The 21,679-nt window shown below is 44.4% G+C and overlaps 1 protein-coding gene across 1 annotated transcript in view; it reads right to left on the reverse strand.

The window, feature by feature from the left end:
• NPLOC4 (NPL4 homolog, ubiquitin recognition factor) overlaps window positions 1–21,679 on the reverse strand; it is a 42,240-nt gene that overhangs the window by 11,000 nt on the left and 9,561 nt on the right. Inside the window, exons 5-12 of the mRNA XM_077833342.1 lie at window positions 19,299–19,347; window positions 18,191–18,285; window positions 16,868–16,991; window positions 15,966–16,145; window positions 12,967–13,053; window positions 11,319–11,390; window positions 10,434–10,560; window positions 7,640–7,800 (exon numbers count right to left, since the gene is read on the reverse strand). Coding sequence (XP_077689468.1) covers window positions 7,640–7,800; window positions 10,434–10,560; window positions 11,319–11,390; window positions 12,967–13,053; window positions 15,966–16,145; window positions 16,868–16,991; window positions 18,191–18,285; window positions 19,299–19,347 — 895 coding nt within the window. The remainder of the gene's footprint in view (window positions 1–7,639; window positions 7,801–10,433; window positions 10,561–11,318; window positions 11,391–12,966; window positions 13,054–15,965; window positions 16,146–16,867; window positions 16,992–18,190; window positions 18,286–19,298; window positions 19,348–21,679) is intronic.

Here is a 21,679-nt window from a genome sequence, read left to right on the forward strand (position 1 = left end):
GATGTGGAGCTTTTTCAGAGGGATCACAGGGCCCGAAAGCCAGCCTGCGTCTAGATCTCAGCAATACTGCAAGAATTAGGAATCAAATCCAATCAAGCTACATCAGTTTCCCAAACACTCTCCTGCCCCTGCAAGAAAGAACCTGCAACAACTCACACATAATTAGCCCATCTGGAATTCATTTTCAAATCTAATTAAGTTCTAATATGCAGAAACATTTTTCCAGCACCTGTTCGCTTTAATCTTCCCCTCTGGGGATTTCCATGTTAAAAGCCTTCTTTTTAATGTCATGCTACTAAGGCTTGAAAGATATTTTCTAAAATTGTTACTACCAAATTGACACCTAACACCCCCCAGCTAAAGGAAGTGTCTGTGCCTCCCTCCTTGTGGAACGAAGTAGGCACCTTCCTCCTCCCCACAGGTACAGTTTTATTAGGCAGTTACATTTTATAGCCCTAACAGTGTCAAGCTGGGAGGATTGCTACGAGATCACTCCAAATTTGGCAGCCACCAGAGCCCTAGCAGCCTTTATCCACATACGTGGTATGCTGTTGCTGTAACTCAGGACTCGGGGATTCCCAGTGCCATATGCTCTGCTTAGCAGCCACGGCTCCAAACGGAGGGCAGCAAGGAGTTAATGAAGGCTCAAATTCTACTCGCTGTCTGGACAAGAATCAAACAATAGGCCCCAGAGGAATTGGGCAATGAATCATACTAGAGACAGGAGTGGAGATCAGCTCCTGCAATCCCAACATTTTGAAACAGTTTGACCTAATGGTACTGCAGCTTCTGTCTCCCAATAGGAAAATGATTAATCCATCAGCACGGAGAAATACCCATTAACCAAGGAAGTTACTCTCAACTTTCTCATGCTTCTGCTGGCAAGCTGGCTGCAGGGCTTGCAATATGGACAGGGCAGCTCAGGAAGAGTTCAGATTCTCAGTCGCTATGGATCAACGTATGTACAATCAACCACGCACTAAGGGTGAGAGCAATACTCCAAACTCTCCTTTGCCATGATGCATACAAAAAAACTTGACAGCAATTTGGATTGCTAGTCATCTGAGACCCCCTACCATCCTGCCCAATATCATCCCACTTGTATACCCCTCTCTGTCTGTATCCACCTATTGTCTCTTGTCTTACACTTAGATTGCCCTTGCAACAGGGACTGTCTCTATGTTCTGTGTTTGTACAGCACCTAACACCATGGGGTTCTGGTCCTTGACTGGGGCTCCTGGGGTCTACGTACAACTAATAAACAACAACAAATGGACCAGGGCTCCTTATTCTCTAAGGGAAGAACCTTTTAATATGGAGACTCATTGACACTGATGATATTCTCCCTCATGATCAGATCTTCCCTGAGTTTATGCTGCTTATGTTGCTTTGGAGTTAGACCAAGTTTATTTAGCTCTTACACAGCTCTTTTCGCCTATAGATCTGAGTGTTACACTATGCAGGTAAATGTCATCCTCGTGTCACAGATGGGAGGCAGAGGTGAAGAGACCTGCCTACGCTCACACAGCAGGTCAGTGACAGCACTGGGAGCAGAACCCCGGAGAGTCCTGACCCCCTGTCCAGTGCTGTCTCTACTAAGCAACGCTGCAGTTTCCCACAGGGATATTTCTGAGCCTGAAGGAAGCCCTTCCCAGCTCCAACACTCACAGCCCGGAGAAGGCCAATATAAGTGGTTATTAGTAGCATATTACACGCACCACGCTTCCTCTTAGCGCAGACCTAGCTACAGACTTTTCACTTCCCATCACAACGGCATTCTAGTGAGAACACACTCACTCAAGATGCTGTAAAAATCCATGGGGCCTGCTTTTGATTATTTAATCTTATTTAAACTGCTATGGGCACAGAACTAGCCAATTTTCTGAACTATGCTAAGGACTGCCATGTGCTTTCTACTCACTGAGAGGCAGAAGTGCTTCCTGGTACAGACCAGGTGGTTACTGTAGGACAGCTCTCTCCTACCAGCTGAGACAGGGTGACCTTTGAACATCTATCAAGTCTCTTACTGCTGGGAACTCTCTGCATGTGGCAAGCTTTTGCAAGAAGAATAAACCCAGTGTCCTTCCATCCTCCCCCACAACGATCCATGGCTGGGGACAGAGAACTCTATATTCAAGGAAGCTCCTCCCACAAAACAAAGGCATGCACAAGAGGAGAACCTTTGTGGTATGAGGTTAAGATGGTTAATATTAAGATGGAAACACCCCCTGGTCCATTCTCTGGCCATTCCCGAGCAATGGCCGGAAAGAGCAGTCACCACAGCACCCTTCTGCAGGTTTTAAAGGAAGAACAAAAACTGGATTGCAGAGCACTCTTTTCTCCACTTACAAGAACATTCCTCCATGTTTTGGTTGCTCAGAGAATTCCCGTCATCATAACCTGCAGGGATTCCTCTAACAAAGGCCAGAGGTGCAGTCGTGTTGTATGTAACAATTATCAGACTTTCAAGTTTTACGGACAGGAGGAGAGGGAATTTATAAATTGAGCACCAGTAACACCGTCCAGTCCGAGACTGGTATTGGGCTAGGAGAAGTTGGGGTTGGTAATCCCATTTGGCCTTAATAAAAAGTGGCAAAAGGCTGTCAAGTCACTCCAAGAGCTGGATGGAGTGGGCTTTTCCAGAGCTTGAACGGAAACAAAAGTTGAACAGCTGATGCTTCTCGCGCCGACACTGCACGAAGCTGAGCAGTTGTCCAAATGCAAAGACCAACCCACTGATCTCTGGCATGAGGGGAAATGTCCCTTTTGTAATACAAGTGTCATTAAAAAGGGCTTTAATCTTTCCCCATCCCAGAGCAAGTTTCTTGGATATTAAAGCAACAATAAAATGTAACACACAACAAGATGTGACATCTTCTTGTTTGTGCTAAGATTCCAGGTATTTGCCTAAAGTTGACAGAAGAATCTAGTCCCACAAAAGTACCAACCCATGACTACTTAAATGCTTCAAAGGGTCCATAAAACTCAGAGCTCTCACTTTTTTGCTCCACTTGATGAAATGTTGAGACATCCATGAAATAAGAGTCCTGCCGTGCTACCACCGACTCCAAGACAGCGCTGCAGCCTGGGGTTCGCTGGGGTGCACAACAAAATGACAGCTTGATAATGGAAAGCCATGAATTCTGCAGACTAGGTGAAGGCAGCTTGAAGAGTTTGCAGCATTCACACACAATGTGCAGCAATGGACATAGGCACAAAGCACCCAGATGACTGTAAGGATACATACACCATCAAATTTCCAAAGGTGCTGAACATCCACCGCTCCCACTGACTTCGATCCCATTATCAGGCCCCCAATGTTTAAGTTACATTCATAGCTTAAGCAAGATGGATAGATGCACTTATTTACTTCCCAGAAATACACGAAAACAGTGAGGAGACAGAAGACAGAGGGCAGGGACTTCTAACGTATTAGGATAAACCCAAGCCTTCTGCAGTCCTGATACAAAGTGGAATCTTTAGCCTGCCCATACTGCTGGAAAATGAACTAAGGAGGAGGTTAACAATACCCTGGTCTCTCGAGCTACAGGAGAGATTGGTTATCATAATTACAGCCATTGTGTGTCTACATATTGAGAAGAGAGGGGGCCTTGAGCAGATTTGTGTGGAGTTACTGTTGTTGAGAAGTGCTAACCGGTCTTTCTGCAACATCGAAGTATAACAGAATGTTATACTGCAACACCTGATAGTCCTCACTAATCCCGCACTTCGAACCACTGGGTTTACCAGTGGGATGGTTTTTCCTTTCGAGTTGATCACGATGAGAAAATTATTTAGCAGAGTAATTTATATTCCTGGTCCTGAAAGCCCCCGATTTTCACTCCAGAACACATTTACAGCTTTCACTCCGCACAGACTGACTATCCACTCAGAGAAAGCGCCATGCTGCCAGTGCTAATGGGATGGTTTCTGTGAGTAGCAGGGCAAGAGGCCAATACAAAGAGAAAGGTAAAGACATACAGGAATCACAAGGCAAGCGGCTAAGGAAAAATACTTTGGTTTATGAAACAGAGCAAATCTGGTGCCATCAGTTTTCCTGTTTTCATGATATTTAAGACATGTCTACAGCTGATAGACCATTGAGATAAGTCACACTTGTTCACATGGGAATCTTATTTTCAGCAACAGCTGTAACACACTGAGGGGCATGCTAGCCTCTGACCCCATTCCACAAATGCATCTTGATATGCGCCATACAAGAAAGCCTTGATGAATGAAGAGAGCTGTTATTTTGCCTTGAAGCACCTCTTTGCCTGCTTGCCAGAGTCCTCGAACCTGTAACACTCTCACTAATTTCTCCCAGCTGTATGGCTTTGATCCCTGACATAGGCTTCTATTTCTGCAGCATTACTAACTCAGAGAAATTTCTTAAGTCCTTTCAAAAACATCAACAACACATATTAAGAGTAAAGATACAAGATCTTTTCCTTATGTGATGAGCAGACTGTAATACGCTTGCCGCTTTATATTTCTCCGGCTTTACACGGGTCACCTTTTCCTACTGGCAGGAATTTAAAATGCATCTACTCTTTTATGCAACTAGTGGAGACAGGAATTTAATAGTTTCCCCTCCCACATTCGGATGCTAAATTGTTCTATAAATATATTCCACACTACACAAACATTGGCTTCTTGGTTCTCATCCAACCGTCACAATAAACTTACATTAATATTGCCCCTTTCATCCTAAAGTGCTTTTCAAGCTGATACACACACTACATATATGAATTATTCTTGCTCACCAGTGAAACAGTCAACTGAGGTGAAATGTGGCAGCTGCTTAAGAGCCCACAGCAACCCTGCACGACAGTTTAGGGCAGGAAGCAAAAGGCTGAAGCGTAAAGGTAGACAGACTAATTATCAAGCTGGACATTGTCTGGTGACCACAGTGCTTGAGCAATGCTCCTGCTATCATGCTGACAGGTGTGGCCAGGGTGTTACATTACTAACCATCTTTGTCTTCTCACTGCAAGGCCAAATCTACTCAGGACTCTTGCTCCCAACAAAATGCATAAGCAATGCTTCGCCAAGCTTGCTGTCACACACCCAGTGACTATGAGGTAGTGTCTCTGACCTCAGGCCTTTTTGCATTTAATGAGACCCAAATGGTCTTTAAAACCAGAAGTGACTAAGCTTCCCATCAGTTTAAAAATGTTCCAGAAAAAGTCAAGGTACTAGAGCCAAACATGTTTGAATTCAAAGGACAACTACACCCACCAGCGCGCCCCTCAAGCCTTCCTGAAGCACATAACGAAAAAGACAATTATGGGTAGGAGTTATAAAACATTTGAAATACTCTGAAGACTGACCCAATGAATCACTGGTTCATGGAAATTTCCACAGAATGCTGGAGTAATCTGTGATCACTTCGTTTACCTCCATTGCTTCAGGTTAAAAGGTAGAGTTTCGAACCTGCTGGAACATACACTGGCTTCTTGCGACTCTGAACGTCAGCACACAGCATTCTGCAATGCCTCTGGACGTGGAGACATGGGCTGTGGCCAGTGCAATGCTCCTCCGTGACCTGAGCTGAGTCGTTGCTTTCTGAGATGGAATACTGCATGCAGGGATCGGCAGTCAGCAGGAGCTGCACCTTCACATTCAAGACAAGCGCAACTGCACCAGCTTTATTTATTCAAATTAGGCACAGCCCATGGCCTCCGACAAGGTGCCAGTGAGACCTTCAGTTGGCCATTTGGGCACCCTTTGGGAATTGCCTGTATGCTGTTGGACTTAGAATGGACTTAGAATCAGCTTCATTGGTGAGAACACACTTTACAAGCACCACAAATGGGGAAAGACTGCTAGAGCGATGAAGAGATGTGGCTGGAAGGTGTTTCAGAATTTCAGGTGGCATCAGGGCAAGCCAATAGCGTGGTATTGACAGGAAAAAACCGTGCAGAGCAACTCACCAATCAGCAGTTTCCTGATCTTCACTCAGCACCACTTTGGGGCACACAAAAGTATTTCTGCAAGATTTGCTAATGGTGGTGTACGCTGCCCTCATTTTAACAGCGCCAAACAAGGCAGCCTGGCCTAGCCTACACTTAACGAACAGTCTCAAATATGACAGGAGGAAGTGTCACAAGCAGACCAGATCACAAACATCAGATATAAACAAAGATGAGATAGCTGGCTTGGATGATGGATGGCCAATTCCTTGGCAAGCATCTCTGTTAACTTCATTTTCTCCATCCTTGTTCGAGAAGCACCAAAACACAGCAAGCAGGATTTCTGAGAAGCAGCACCATTATTCTCACCGAGATCCTATTCTTACTTTTCCAGCCCAATTCTGGAGAGGCAAGAGGTTTGAAAAACTCTAGGAACAAATGTCTAAAGTGAGTACTCATCTCTAACAAAAGCTACAGAATCCAAACATGCAGTAGTCCAGTTACTGACAGAGCTTTTGCATGCCACACTGCACGCACGGTTCTGACGGCCTAACCCTCTTGAAGATTCCTGCTCTGAAAGTGGGTTGAGTCCACTGTGCATCAGGAGGGGCTTCTGAGGCTTATCATGTGACCCAAGAGAAAGGACCTAATACCAGGCACTAACTGCAGCACCAGAGAGAGAAAAGCCAGGGCTGTGGAATTCATTCCCAGGGGATGCTGTGAAAGCCAAAAGTATAACTGCGTTCAAAAAAGAACTAGATAAGTTCATGGAGAATAGGTGCATCAGTGGCTATTAGCCAGCACGCTCAGGGATGCAACCCCTTGCTTGGGGGTGACCCTCAACCTTTGACTGCCAGAAGCTGAGAGGGGAAGACAGAGGTGGCTATCTCCAGAACGGCTATTCTGTACACTCCCCTGAAAGCTCTGGCACTGGCCACTGTCAGAGGCGGGATACTGGGTTCGATGGACCATTGGTCTGACCCAGAGTGGCCGTTCTTATGTATTCCCATCCCTGCTTTTTTTTTTTTTTTTTTTTTTAAAGTCTACTAACCCCTTCCCTTCCCTGCTTTTGTACTTGCAGGCTACTGTTCCCCTTCGGTTGGGGTATGTGCGGTCTCTCTCTCCTCTGGTTGGCGGCTCTATTTGGGCAGACTGGGCCTTATTTTCCATTTTCCTGCTCAGTGTGTTATTGTAGAGTGCCTGATGCTGTTCTGTAGGTGTCTTATAAAAGTATTACATACAATAAATTCTCACCATCTCGTTAGGAACCTGCTTTTATTGCAGCTTTAACTTGGTGCCTCACTTTGCTTCAGTGCACAGTGTGTGTAAATGTAATTGGGGAGAGGAGGAAGCAAATACACTCAGCAGGGGATTAAAAGTCAACAGAGAAGCGTGGCAGCCACTGCCAATAAACACAGAAGATGTGGTTAACTCAGAGTGCCTGCTACAGGCCCTACGTGCATCACTGCAGACCTCATTTATAGGCTAGATAGCCAATGCCTACTACTGCACTGGAAACCTTAACAGCACTTTCAGGAGGAGGAAATTAAGCTTACACAATTGCTTCCTGTGGACATGCCGTGAACGGTTACTACCGAAAATAGTTCAAAACCTCAAAGCGTCCTGTCACTGAGTTGGATACATCGAGTTGCAGACCCTCAGCAGAACTACCCCTCCTGCTCTCTCTCACACACACTTTGGCTGTTATCTTTAGTCACAACCCTTACCTTGTAGAATACGTCAGGCACATATTGCTCACTGCTGGACTCCTTCGCGTAGCCGAGCTCTGGTGCGTCCCGGCACGGCAGCAGGCACTCATCCCGTACCAGTGCCATGCACTGATTAGAGACTTGGTAACCCTCAAAGTGGACCTGGTTGTCGGGACCACCTAGAATAGAAAGTAACTTTTAAACCACTCCAGTGGAGGAATTGATTTATTTTTGTAAGTCACCCCTGGACAGCATTATGGTTTAAACAGCCAGATTAAACATGACATTGGCTTTAGATATTAATGCAAGTTGTGTCCATGGTTTTCTATATTAGGAAGTACTTTTAAACAGGCATTCCCATAAATGTCCTATATTTACTTTATGCTGCACCCTGCTTCAAGAGCATTTTCATAGCTAAACTAATGGTTTCAATTTCTGGGGTGAAACCCTGGCAGGACTGAAGTCAATGGGCGTTTTGCCATTTATTTAATTAGGCCAAGATTTCAACCTTGGTGCCTTGCAAGCCTCCCTCTTCATCAGAAAAACTCTTCAAAATTAAAACCAACAATATAGTTCCTACTGTCCTGTTTTATTTCTGTGCACTAGGAATTAAGATCTACACAACAAATTCCAGGCTACAACAACTTAGGTTGATCACCTGGCAAACATGGCTATGTGCAAAAGCATAGCATTTTCTCAGCCAGGAATGGATGGGTCAGGGGAATTCTGACACACACAACCAGAAGCCAAGACACTAGCTTCAGGTGGCTTTGTCATGGGTCACAAAATCAGTGCTTTAATTTGGCTAGTTTAAGCATCAGCAGGCTGTCCGCTACTAGAACATGATGAGATATCAGAGAGAAAATTAGGCACATATAAATGGTAAGAGTCTGTTGCTAATCTGTGAAGCAGGACGCTGTGAAGGGAAGTGAAATTAATCCATGCAGGGGATCTTAAAAAGGCAACGTTGATGGTGCAAACCGCACATTTACATTTATACTGCATACAAAGAACAAACCAAGTGCTTGTACAGAAACGTGATGGGAAATTATCTGGACCAGATGATCAGAAAAGGAAACATTCATTTCCTAGCCTCTGATTTCTAGCCTCAGTCTCACTCTGCTCTGGGGCAAACACTCCCAGAAATGAAACGTGGGCCAAGACACGAGGAAGGCCTGAACAAAGTGAACCACCATTTCCTCAGTAAAACACCTTGTTTAAAAAGGGATATACACATTTATCTTGTAAGAAAAGATGAATGTGTTTAGCAGCCCGGAATGTGTGAGGCAGCTGTCTGATCACATGGACCTTTTACTGAAAAAGGCCCCAGAAACATCTATAAAGCTTGGGGCTCAGAGGAGGCAATATAATATTGCACTTTGGTTCTTTACATTGGAATTCATGCTTTTTTCATTGTTTAAAATAGACCCCCAGAACCTGGTTCAGGGAAACCTTAAACAAAAACATCTGTGTCATCTTGGAACCGAATGGCAGATTGAACTTTTAAGGCTGTAATTTCCCCAGCACATGCCAATGCCTCCATGAATCGGCCATATGTATCAGAGTATTCTACTGTACTCTTCAGAGGGTCTCTGTAAAAATCTCATGTGACAGAAGCCTGCAAGATGCTTTACTTTACATATTTTATTTAGTTAACAAAAACATTTCACACGCTTAGGAAGATTCCGAATTTCACTTTGAAGGTTTTTTCTAGTATCTGTTTCTCACTGATGGATACTTGAGGGAATTAACGGTGCCTGGCTTTACAGTGAACCATCACAAGTAACTTTCAAGACCCCAAAATTCTTGTGTCCCAGTACTGCATCCTCCATCGCTTCAGCTTACGGGGCCTGTACATAAGACCTTTGGGAGCTAGAGAATGGTGTTCCCCAAATTGTCTAGAATACATCGCCGCTGCTGGATCGCAAGAGCGGGGAAGTCAAAGCCACTTCTCATGCACAGCAGTGCTCTATCTGGTACTCTGGCCTCTTCCACTCTTCCTATGGAGCTAAACGTAGAAGAGATTAATTAGCGTGGACTAACGGACTGAGTACTGGACAGGGAGTAAAGAACTCCTGAGTTCAAGTCCTGGCTTGGCAGCCCATGGCCAGTCACCATCTCTGGGTCTCAGTTCTTAATGCGTCAATACTCATTCTATACCTCACTGGAGAGACGCACGGTTACTGAGTGCACAATGCTCTGAAGATGTGGCATGTGATGCAAGCACTAGGTATTATAATTCTATTAGCTCCAAGTAACTAAAAAAGAGATAGGGCACTTGAGAGAGAAGTGCCTCCCCGAGCACAGTTGCATTCAACTGGTTGAAATCTGTTTTATGAATCGGGTCTCGAGTTCCACAAGTCCATACCCCCTAGCCAGGGACTCGGGCTGCTGTTTTTTGTGGAATCTCAAGAGCACGTTTTTAAGAGGTTGTAACGTTTAAGAAACAAACAGGCCGTCACCCTTTCACCATATGGTATTTGTTGTTAATGCTAATTCTTTTCACTCCTGGTTGAAAATTCTATGGAGGTGAAGTAAGAGAGCGTGTGGGTGGGGGTGTACACTCCATTGGTCCTAACAGCATTAAAGGGGCCTGGGGAAACATGGAGTAAGGGAAATCTATTGTACTTGATGGGTTTGAGAATGACCTAAAACTTGTTACTAGGACTGATGGGAGACAGTTTGAAAGATTTCAGGTGGTCAGGACAGCCTGTAGCTTGATGGGGAAGAAGTGCATGTTCCTTTGGGGTGACCACAAGAGAGAATCCCAGGGGAAACGAGGGTTTAAGGGCAACTCTGTGCCAGTTGATACCTGTAGCCATAACAGTGACAAATTTGGATCCAAAGTGACCATCTGGAGACAGGCGACATATGTTGGGATGCCGGTTCTGAAAGTTTCCAGCAGTGATGCACTCTTCTGCACTTAAAAAATACGTGTCCTAGGGAAAAACAGAACCAAAACACGGCAAGATGAGATGTGCCCCACCTCCATTTCACTGGGCTGCCACTGAGGGTGCCCTGCTAAAAATATGCTTCTGAGTACAGCATCTGTGAGAGCTGTGCCTGGAATACCACAAACAGAGGGCATAAAGGACTAAATACAGGGGACTAGGCCAGAGTCCTAATCCTGGTTCTGTCCTGTAAATCATTTCCCCTCCCAGTGCCTCAGTTTCTCCATCTGGGAGATGGAGATAATATTGACACATCACAAGGAGACAGGAAGGTTGAAGTTTGAAGATAAAAAGCACCATGCAAATATTACACTTTAAGCACTCTGAGGTTTATTTAGACAGCAATGCAGTCTCCAGAAGATGCAATTCTGATTTGCTCACCAAAGTCTCACCCCTTACGTGAACCTGCTCCTGCTCCCTACACTCTGCCAAAGTGTCTCTTAACTAATCTTTCTGTCTCAGGAGTGGGGGAAGGAGACTTTGTACTGCTTCATATGCTTGTGGTGGGCTCCCAATCAGCATTCACTGATCACACTGCTACTCCTTCAAATGCCTCTGAAGAGCCAGGTGCACCATGAAACAATGTAATTCCAACATACACACCCCACCCTACACTGCATTGGCTAGACTTGTGTCATCCGTTTCAGCTCTTCAGGGCAGGATTCTGCTGGGCAGAGCCTGCATTTATGATGCTCTATAAACAACAATAAATACAGAAAGTAATTACTGATGCTCTTGCTTCTCACCTTGTTTCTGCTGTATCGAACAGTCCCCTTCCGTGTATCTTCAGAGACCAGATCCGTAAATATCCAGCCAACCTTTGAATTGAAACAAAACAACCCCCCCACCTTTTTTTTTAAAAGGCAGTCTCTTTCACTCGCACGAGATGTTCCTCCAGCCTCCCTGTGAGGGCCTGCTGTGCAGCACCCGACGGAAATGACTCTCCCAGATGCGTCGTGCTCATCTGAACACAACTTACACATCTGTAATGTCAACTAGCCAGCGGAGGGGACTTGCAGTTCTTTATGTCTTGCTGGGGAATTTTTTCATGGAAAAACCTGGAGGCTCCAGGCCTTCCTTCACCTCCCCCACAGCAAAAAGCCATTTGCTGTGCAATATTCAGAATGAAACAGCATCAGCAACACCCGGAGATGACACCATGTCTCAGTGATTTCATTTTCTGACACTAGTAGTCACTCGTTAACATAAAACTAACATTTCCCACTCAATTCTAAAGTAGCCCCAATCCCAGCCTGCTCTGCTCAGAGAAGCAATTTATTCATACCTTTTCACTGCTCATATACTACAGATATCCTCTTTATTCAAATCCTCCCTTGCAACTCACTTCTCCAATATCAAGCCGTTCAACTAAGAAATGCTGCTACTCGCAGGGAGGCCATGAAACAGATGAAGCATGCACCGCAGATCTGCAGCCAACAGTCAGTAACAGTAATTTTTAACCCTGGTGATTTTAACAGAACCAATGTGAGGAACAAAGAAAAAACTGGAGTCAAATAACATCCACAGATTCCTTGCTTCAGACACTGGCAGTAAGACACAGATTTTATCTTGAGAGAGCAAGAGAGCTCACCACAGACGTGTGAGTACTCCTGCCTCCGAGCAAGACCTCCAGCTTGAAAATATTCAACATCAGAAAATCTCAGAACATTCAATACTTAGTGGTAGCATGGCATTGTGAGTGATACCCTCAGACAGCCTGGAAAATTAAATATAGATCTGAAAGTCATCTGCATACAGAGGACACTGAAATCCATGTGTCTTGATTAAATCACTGACAGGTTGCAGATACAAGAGACATAAAGGACTAAAAGCTGAACTCCACATCTAAATTGTACACAAGATAATTCTTGCCACATATAGCCCCAAATGAATACTGAGAAACAGGCACTGTGGTTTTGATAGCTGGAATCCTGACCAAAAAAAACTCCACACAACATCTCAAAGAAAGAATAAAACCCGCAAGAAAACGCAAACCACAACTATGCCAAATTAGCACCTGCCAGAGATGTTACAGAATGTGTTCATCTGAGGGGAAAGCAAGGAGAAGTTTGGTTTCAACTACTCTTCTTATCCCTTTGATACTCTTCTAATCCCTTTGATGTCATTCAAGACAGAGGACTGCTGAGTTGAGCGGAACAGCCCTGCTGTACTGCTCAGTATTTATGCACAGAGAAAAATTCTTATTTTACTTTAACACCTGGAAGCATAAGAGCTATTGGCTCCAAGTAAACATAAGCTAGATTTCAAAATGTGCCCAGCCTTAATTTAACCCCATCAAGCCAGGGAGAACCGATGTGAGAGGAGTCACTGCTGCAGAGAGAGACCCAAGAACCCCTTGTCCCAGACACATGTTAGCCAGGAACATTTTCCTACCTTTCTCAGGCCAAGTTTTGCAGCAATCTCATCCACAACCTCGGCTTTCGGATCTTCTAGGAGCTCCAGGCTGTTCTGTGTGCCAATCTGTAAGCAAACAACAGAACTGGCTCATAAAACAGAACATTCAAAATCCAGAGCAAACCAGTTTCTATCATTCTGACCATTTCAAGAGAGATTGTCTAGTAGGTGAGGCAGGGGGCTGGGAACTCAGCTACTGAGTTCCATTCCCAGCTCTGCCACTGACTTGTGAGGACCCTGGGAAAGCCAGTTTATACCCACCTCACAGGAGTCCTGAGGCTTAGTCTGCAAAGCAAGAACAAAGGGGCTCTATATAGACAATTACACATTGAACCCATCGCTATGGTCTCGGAGCACTTCTAGAGAAAGGCATAGAGGAGACCATTTTTCTGTATCCCTGTTCGACTTGGCAAGTCTAAGCTCATGTTGTGTTTGTTCAAATGTTAGAGTAGCACATAGGAAGGATCTTGGTGAATCCAAGAGCACACTCAGGCTTTCCTCTCAGCTCTGGAAAACAAGATTCAGCCATCTGGGTGTGCTTTCAAAGGCAGGAGTTTTTGTTGTTGGGTTTTGGGCTGGGGAGGAGTGGGGCTGAGATGCTTTGTCAGACAGAAGAGCAGAGTTTTCTCTCTCCAGGACAGTGGAGGACGCTTCCTCGCTTTTACCTTACACACCATCGTGGTGCTGGAAAAGACACTACAAGCTGCACTGGCTTCCAATGCTTTTGTGTGTCCCTAAAACATATAAAGGGCTTATAATGACACTGTGCCAACAAGCTGGGCTTGGCTGTGCTGGCATTTAATAAAACCAGCAGAGTTGTTAAAGGCTTGAAAGGCTATTCACATGCGCATGCAGTAATCACTTCTCAAAGAGCTGAATGATACTTTCAGTACTGACTGTGACTTTACTCCTAGTGAATCCAATGACAAATATCAGGATTAATGAAATTCATGCTCCATACCTCCCTCAGTAGGGCGTGTACATATACATACTATGCCTATCACACACTAAACACATACAATTTGAATTCACAATAGACAGGACGTGAAGAGTCAAACTTGATCTAAAAATCTGTCTTTGGGCACGGCAGGCTTTATCTCTCTTTCTATGTTGCAATATTGAAACTGATGCAGATGCCAAAGTTTTAACACTCAGCTTCCTCGATTGTGTGGATTTCAAGGAGATTTTTAAACATGACTTGAAGGCACTTGTGGCTTGACAGAAATATAACACCTGCTGCTTTTCATTATAACCCTAGCAGGCTTTTTCGTCCTTAAAAAGAGAAGTTAAATACCACTCCAGCTTCACTGTTTTGTACCCTTACTTGCAGACGCCATGTTACATGATGAAGCCTTGTGTATAATGCAGCCCTTCAGTGAGCAACTATACAAGGAGATACCTCCATTACCCTTTGCTAGTCTTAACATTGCTAGAGAGACTAAGGCTACGTCTACACTATGGACCTTACAGAGGCACAGCTGCGCCACTGTAAGGTCTCCTGTGTAGCTGCTCTTTGCCGGCAGGAGAAAGCGCTCCTGACAGCGTAACTAAACCACTCCCAATGAGCAGCGGTGGCTATGTTTTTGCCAGTGAAACCTATGTCGGTCGGGGGGGTGTTTTTTCACAACCTTGACCGACAAAAGTTTGACCGACAAAAGTGGTAGTGTAGACAAAGGCTAAGATCTGGCTGCTCAGTTCCATTCTAAATCAGTGGGAAGTCAGGCACTTAAAAATCACAGCCTAAGATTTTTGAATGCCCTTGCACACTGCTCTCCTGAGGTACTATTCATACTTGACACTACTATACAGTGTTGTTGTAGGCGTGCTGATCCCAGGATACGAGAGAGACAAGGTGGGGGAAGGACTATCTTTTACTGGACCAGCTTCTGTTGGTGAGAGACAAGCTTTTGAGCTACTCAGACCTGGGGAAGAGCTCTGTGTAGCTTGAAGGCTTGTCTCTCACCAACAGAAGTTAGTCCAATAAAAGAAATTCCCTTCCCCACTTGTCTCTCTATAGCACTAGACATTGTCAATTACATCATTCAATGTACACAGCTTCAGCTTGTTAAGGTCTGATTCAGTTATATTAAAATCTATTTTATGTATTTGGTTTCACTAAAACAGGCTGAGGTCCAATCCTTTAAAGATAAGGCCGGAAGGGTTCTCAGGCAGTGACTAGCGCCACCTAGCGACTTTTACAACTTTTACTTTTACAACCAAAAGACGCAAAACACCACAGTAGAAGTTAAAATATGAAAGTGGTGGTCAAGGTAGTGCACGGGAACAGTCTGCACCAAGGTGCTGGCCGGCTCATCATCAAACTTGACAGAGTTTGAAACGATAACGGCAGAAAGAGAGCCAGTGTCAGGTAAAATCAAACCCTAATTTACTCTCGTCTAAAATGCAGGCTACCAAGACAGTGTAAAGTTAAAACCTGAGGTATTCTGCTCCAAACAGACCTATCCACCCCCACATAGCTACAGTAGATTTCTATATGGCCGATTCTTATCTAATAAAGAGAAACAATGCAATATTGACCCAAAACGTTGGTTTTGTAGACTTTTTACAACATTTGAGGGCAACAGAAATATTTCTATGAGCATGTTTTGAAACAAACATTTCCCACTGAAGCCTTTGCAACCCAAAAATTTCACAGAGAACTTGAAAGCCAAACCCATTCTAAGGAAGTCACTTGCACTTTGTTTCCTTTTGCACTTCCCTGTGCTTGGGCAACTAAAAATCATATAACACAAACAGTGAAAAGCAAATCTGAGTGGTAATTTCAGTGGTAATAATCTAAGATGTCACTATTAACACAGACATTTACTCACAATATATGATATTTATCTTGATAGTTTCCCTTTAGGATCTACTGCAGGAAACATCACGCGATGTCCTGAACAAAGTGGGTTCCCCGGTCCCTGATTGCCATCTTTCAGAAATAAAGCTACGACATTCTTCTGCTGAGTTATTTTTACCTGTGGAGGTTCATAGATGGCAGCTACCTCAGCCCTGATACCCAGAGGGATGTCCTTGTGCTCTGTATATCGTCCATATAAGTACCCAAAATGCTGGTTCCCTGTCTTTCTCCAGAAGTCGAGGAAGCGATCGGCAAGCGTGTGGTTCTCAAACATTATGTTGTCAACGTGCCTGTATTTCTGTTAGATAGAAAACAAGAGTGCTTTAGGCCAACGCCCTGATTCCAGACCAATATAATCAACTAGTTTGCCTGCTTCCAGTCCACTCATGTCTCTCCAGACCTGCCTGGGGTGTCCCCCAACAATTAAGGAAAAAGAGTCAGAATCCTACTGGAGCAAGGGGAGGGAAGGGGCAGCTAGCTTGCTCCCTGACTCCTCCTTCCCACGACTGCTCTATCCCTCCCTGCTCCAAGCTCCTGCTGTTGCACCACACATCCCTGCCCACCAGAGCAGAACACAGTGCAGGCAGGGTGAGGGGAAAGCACTCAGAATACCCCGCATCCAAAATCAGTTCTGGCTTCTTGCTAGGCCAATAATCCCACAATCCTTTCTGACTGCAAAACACGATGGAATTTCAATGGGTTGCAACAGGAAGTTGCAAGTGGTTTTTCGGGTCCCATGTGGGCAAAGAGTTGAGAAGCACCATCCCAGTCAGGTCCATGCAGATCTCCTCTGCACTATGGGGAAATTACTGAACCCAGCACATTTCAGAGTCTCTCTCTGCAGCAGCAAAAGACATTAACCAGCCAGTTCCCTAGCAACTGACAATATGCAAAGGCTCCCAAACACCAAGATGGCTGTTCTCCTGGATATTTTCTCCCGTTCAGAAATAAAAAAGGTAAACAACAGCTTCTCTGTGTAGAGAACAAAGAGACCTCAGCACAGTCAATGCCAAGACTCACCTGTCTGTTGAGAGTGATAGCACTCGGCTGACACTTGGTGCAAATGCCTTCTGGCCAGGGAGGATGCCCCTCACATCCAGATTTAATCTTGCAGCTGATGTTTTCCAGTGCAACAAACTTCCCCCTGAATAAGATCAGAAGAAAGGTGGGTTTTCTTTAGCATATTAGAATACCTTCTGCCTCCTAGACAGGATCGAGCAAGTCAAGCAGCAAGGCACAGAACAGACATTGTGCACCTCTATAGGATACTGCAACTTGTCCAAAGTCACACAGTAAATTCAGTAGCAGAACTAGCAATGGAAGTCAGGAGTCCTAGCCCTTCTGCTCCAACTACTGGACAACTTTCCAGTAAACTGGTGGCTCCAGCAAAAGTGTCAGAAATGCAGATAAAAGTCATTTGGCTGTAGTTTAAACAGTTTATATTGCACCTGGGAAGGAACGTGTTACACGGCACGACCAAAATTAGTTTCCTTTTATGTGCACAAAATTTTGTGCTAACTGGAGTTCTCTTAAAATGAAAGAATCCATGCTTGAAAGTTTCATTTCAGCAAGACAACCTCCCCACAGTATGAGGGGAAGGTTTCACTTGTTTCCTCTTTAAAGGAAAGGCATGCTATAATACTGATGGGTTCTCAGCCCTTAGCTCCAGGGAAAGAGACCTGTCCTGCACAGAATGCTGCAGACCACGTCAGTTTGTGGCCTTGCTTTGCAGCCATAGGTTTGCATCTGACATCCAGTGGCTATTTGAGTGAGAGAAGTACATAGTATGTTCGGTACCTCCTCCGCCTAAGGTACGTACCTGGGCCTCATGACGACTGTTATCTAGGTACCCAAACTAGTAACGAGTTTATCCTCACAACCCACTGTGAGGGAGGGAAGTGCTGTCACCCGCATTTTGCAGACAGAGAACTGAGGCAAAGAGTCTTTCCTGAAGTCACACAGGGAGTCCGTGGCAGAGGGGAACTAGGCCCCAAGGGAATCTGAGCTTTGATTTTCTACAAATCTTAATACTTAACTGAAAAGTAGAAGTGGATTTTGTCTAAAAGCTCTTCTGAGCCACCAAAGCACTGTCCATCCCGCCCTAAGGTCGACTCCTGGCTTCTTGATCATACTGTGCCCTTTCTTCCTTCTACCTGATCTTCCTCCCAACTTCAGCAATGCTGCTTGTAAGCAATTACCTTGCCACAGTTTAAAGTGAAGCTACTTCTTAGGATTCATATTCCCCAGGGTTACCGTATAATAGCTATTACCAACAACACTCATGCAAGGTTTGTGTACTTTGTTGTAGCTACAAGGTTCCCTTAATTGCAGTGAGTTTCTTACTTGTCTGCTCCTCCGGTCAGCTTCCTGATGTAGGCATGGAATGACATATGCTTCACAGGAGGTTCCAGATGGTTTAAATAATCTTCATCAAAAGGCTGCCAAAAAACCCACACAAAGGAGAGCCAGGTCAGACACCTGTCTGATAATACATTGATCACTGAACAAATGAGTGTTCTAGATTCAACTTTCCACTGGCTCCCGGCGTGGAAACAATCAAGAAACTCTGGGCTTTTTTTCATGGCAGTTCCTGTTTCATGTGACAGAACCACTGGGACTTCACACTATTTTTAATATTGCTTCATACTTGCTCAAAACACAGATTTTCTCCACAAATCGCAGCTAGCCTCAAAGGCACAAGGCTTTTAAAATAATGACAAATAAAAAGACCAGCTGATCAAACAACCTAATAAAGAATGTTCGGAACTCATGGGGTGGAAGAGACCACACTCACTTGGGTAGGCTTTTGGGGGGAACCATTTCTGCATGCACCAGGGAAACAGTTGAGAATATCTGTTGTCATTATGGTTGTTTTCAATCTAAACAGGGTGCAGTAGAAATCTGAGGAGAAGCACTGAGATCCGTATGGGGGAGGGGAAAGGAGAGTGAAATGAATGCAAGGAGAGGCACAGAGATCCAGAGTGAAAGTGAAGAGAGAAGATAAAACCTCACACACAAAAGTTTGCCTGGGCTTTTAAAAGTATTTTCTGATAAATTCATTACCGAAGAAAAACAAATGCCCTGGGGGGGAGGGATATCAATCCTTTCAGGGCCATTCAGGGATCTGGGGCAAAAATTCAGGATTGGTCCTGCTTAGAGCAGGGGGTTGGACTAGATGACCTCCTGAGGTCCCTTCCAAGCCTGATATTCTATGAATCATGATAAATCCTAGGTCAGCATTATAGCCAAAGGACGAACTTTGTTTCTTTAGCTATTGTTGGTGTGAACGGGAGGCCTTAGGTAACACATAAGGAGTTTGCCTCTCAGAATTGCTACCATTACAAAGCTTCAAAAAGTGTTTAAGCAGGTACAGAGAGTTTAGAGAAAGAAGTTTAACTTCAGAAAGTAACATAAATAAGTGATGGTTAAAGTGTGTAGTTTGACTCCTTACCTCTAGTGGTACACAATGCACACATTTACCCAAAGGGCCATGTCGACATCTGTGTGAAGAGAAACAAAAGATCACATTTAATAATGGGAAAAATACTCCATGCCAGACTTTACACTCTTCGCATAGTGTAGAGATTTCGAATGTTTGGATAATCATTTGGGCCATGAGCATCTACTGGTACACTGTGAGATAGAACATGGGGGAGAGGAGGGAATCAAAAATAATTTCACATACATTGGGAGCAAGATCTTGGATTTAACCTACAAGTCTGAGGTCACAATCAGACATTCTTAACACACCTGTTCCACTAGTTAAACAGCTCTACTATGCACAGGCTTCAGATTATAATCCTTGAATTTGTAGAACTCTGATTCAGGGCAGTGTTTCAACTCAGATACACAATGCTTTATGGTGTTTGCGGGGGGAGAGGAAGGGGGAGGCTGCATTACTTTAAAGAAATGAGGACCAACACACTCATCCTTTATCAGTTACATAAGGATGCTCTTGGAACACAGTGAAATATGCCCTTATCTAACTGATAAAATCCTGTTGGGCCAAAAAGTTAAGACAAGGAAAAATCCCCTTTTGAGGTGATCTCCTTAGAACCCACAGGAGCTCTGCCAGGGCATTAAGAACTGGTCAGTACTGGTTCTTAAGAGCAAACCCCAGCAGATGAACATGGCTGTTGGCTCTCACTAGGAGGATATGGATGGGAGCCAGTGCAGCACTGCTTTTAATAAGCTTGTATGAACATTATCTCCCATGTTAAAGGACCACTACAGGCTGCTAATGCACTCAGCAGAATGCCAGCCTCCCATCAAGTTTAGATTGATACGCAGCCACAAACACAGGCACAACCTTGGACATACATTTTTTATCATCATAAATATCTGTCATTGTGCTTTGACTCCCTGCTAAGAATACCTTTCTTCTCTTGAAAAATGTGGTCACATTAAACCCAGGTTTTGGTTTGGGGTTTTTTTAAACCAAGAAGTGAAGAGTTTTGCCTTTCTTGTTTGAAGATTAATGTGCCATTTCCCTCATTTATCATCCGCTCGAAAAGGTTAGACAATATTTTCCATTTAAAGGCTACGCCTTTCTGATCTTCCCTTCTGCTGCAGCACTAAAGATCAAACCATATGGGAAGACAACATAACAGGGCCGGGTGGGGCATTCAGGTTAAAAAAGTCCTGCTCATCTTTAAATCTTTGCTCAACACCTCTGAGAAGTTACTTCACAAAGAGGGATCTAGTCCCAAGTCTGAGGGTAAGTGAAAATAGTAATCAGTGTTGGCAATTATTGCCATATCTTTTCCCCAATTAATGCTGTGTGACCGCCCGGCCTGAGAACATTTTGTTAAGGTGTGTTTACATTTAAGGCATTATTAAAATACCTGAATGTTTATTTTTATGGGAACAAATACTACATTGCTCATCCAGAGCGCCTCTCAGTCAAAACCAGGAGGCAGTATGGTCTAGCAGACAAAGCATTGGACTGGGACTCAGGAGACATGGGTTTTGTTCCCAGGTCTGACACTGGCTTGCTGAGTGACCTTGAGCAAGTTACTTCCTGCCACATGCCTCTGTTTCCCCATCTGTAAAATGGGGATAAAGGTACCTCCTTTGTAAAGCACTTTGAGATCTACTGATAAGCACTATATATAAGGGCTAGGATTATCTAAACACACTTTATAAACACTGTGTCTCAACTTTCCCGTGAGCTAAGCAGATATCCTCATTTTATAGAAGGGTAAACAGAGGGCACAAGAAATTATTGCAGTGACCAGGAAGGGAGCTAGGCATCGTGTCCAGGAGTCCTGACTCCCAGTCCCCTGGGCTAGCCGGTAAACAACACTTCCACACACTCCTTTGACTCTTGTCATTTTGCCTTTATAAAGACTGCTGGACCTCAGATGACAAAGGTTCCCAGCAAGTACAAGCCCCCCCCAAGCACACAGGTATCTTGTAACAAGGGATAGCTGTGGTGGCTTAATCTGAGCATGAGGGGGAACATTAGTGGGCTGGGGGAACAACCAGAGCACCTGACCAAAGGCGTGCATGATCCATTGCAACCAAGATCCTCTGTTATTCCTGGATGCCTAGGTAGCAGCCTTGGCTAAAAGGGATTTTTTCCATTTGTGGCTTTCATGTGGGATCCAGACTATGCCACAGTTTATCTATGCCTGTCACCTCAAGCCTGGATTAATGTAACACACACTACAGGAAATACACACAAACCATATGGAAACAGAAGCTACTTCAGAACGCAGCCCGCTGCTTATTAGGCAGGTGTCACACTGGGAGCATATTCCAGAATTGTTCCGCACTCTGCACTAACTACCAGTACATTTCTAAACAGAAGTCAAGGTGCTGACTTTAATC

The sequence above is a fragment of the Eretmochelys imbricata genome, chromosome 14 (genome assembly GCF_965152235.1).
Source record: "Eretmochelys imbricata isolate rEreImb1 chromosome 14, rEreImb1.hap1, whole genome shotgun sequence".
NCBI lineage: Eukaryota > Metazoa > Chordata > Testudines > Cheloniidae > Eretmochelys > Eretmochelys imbricata.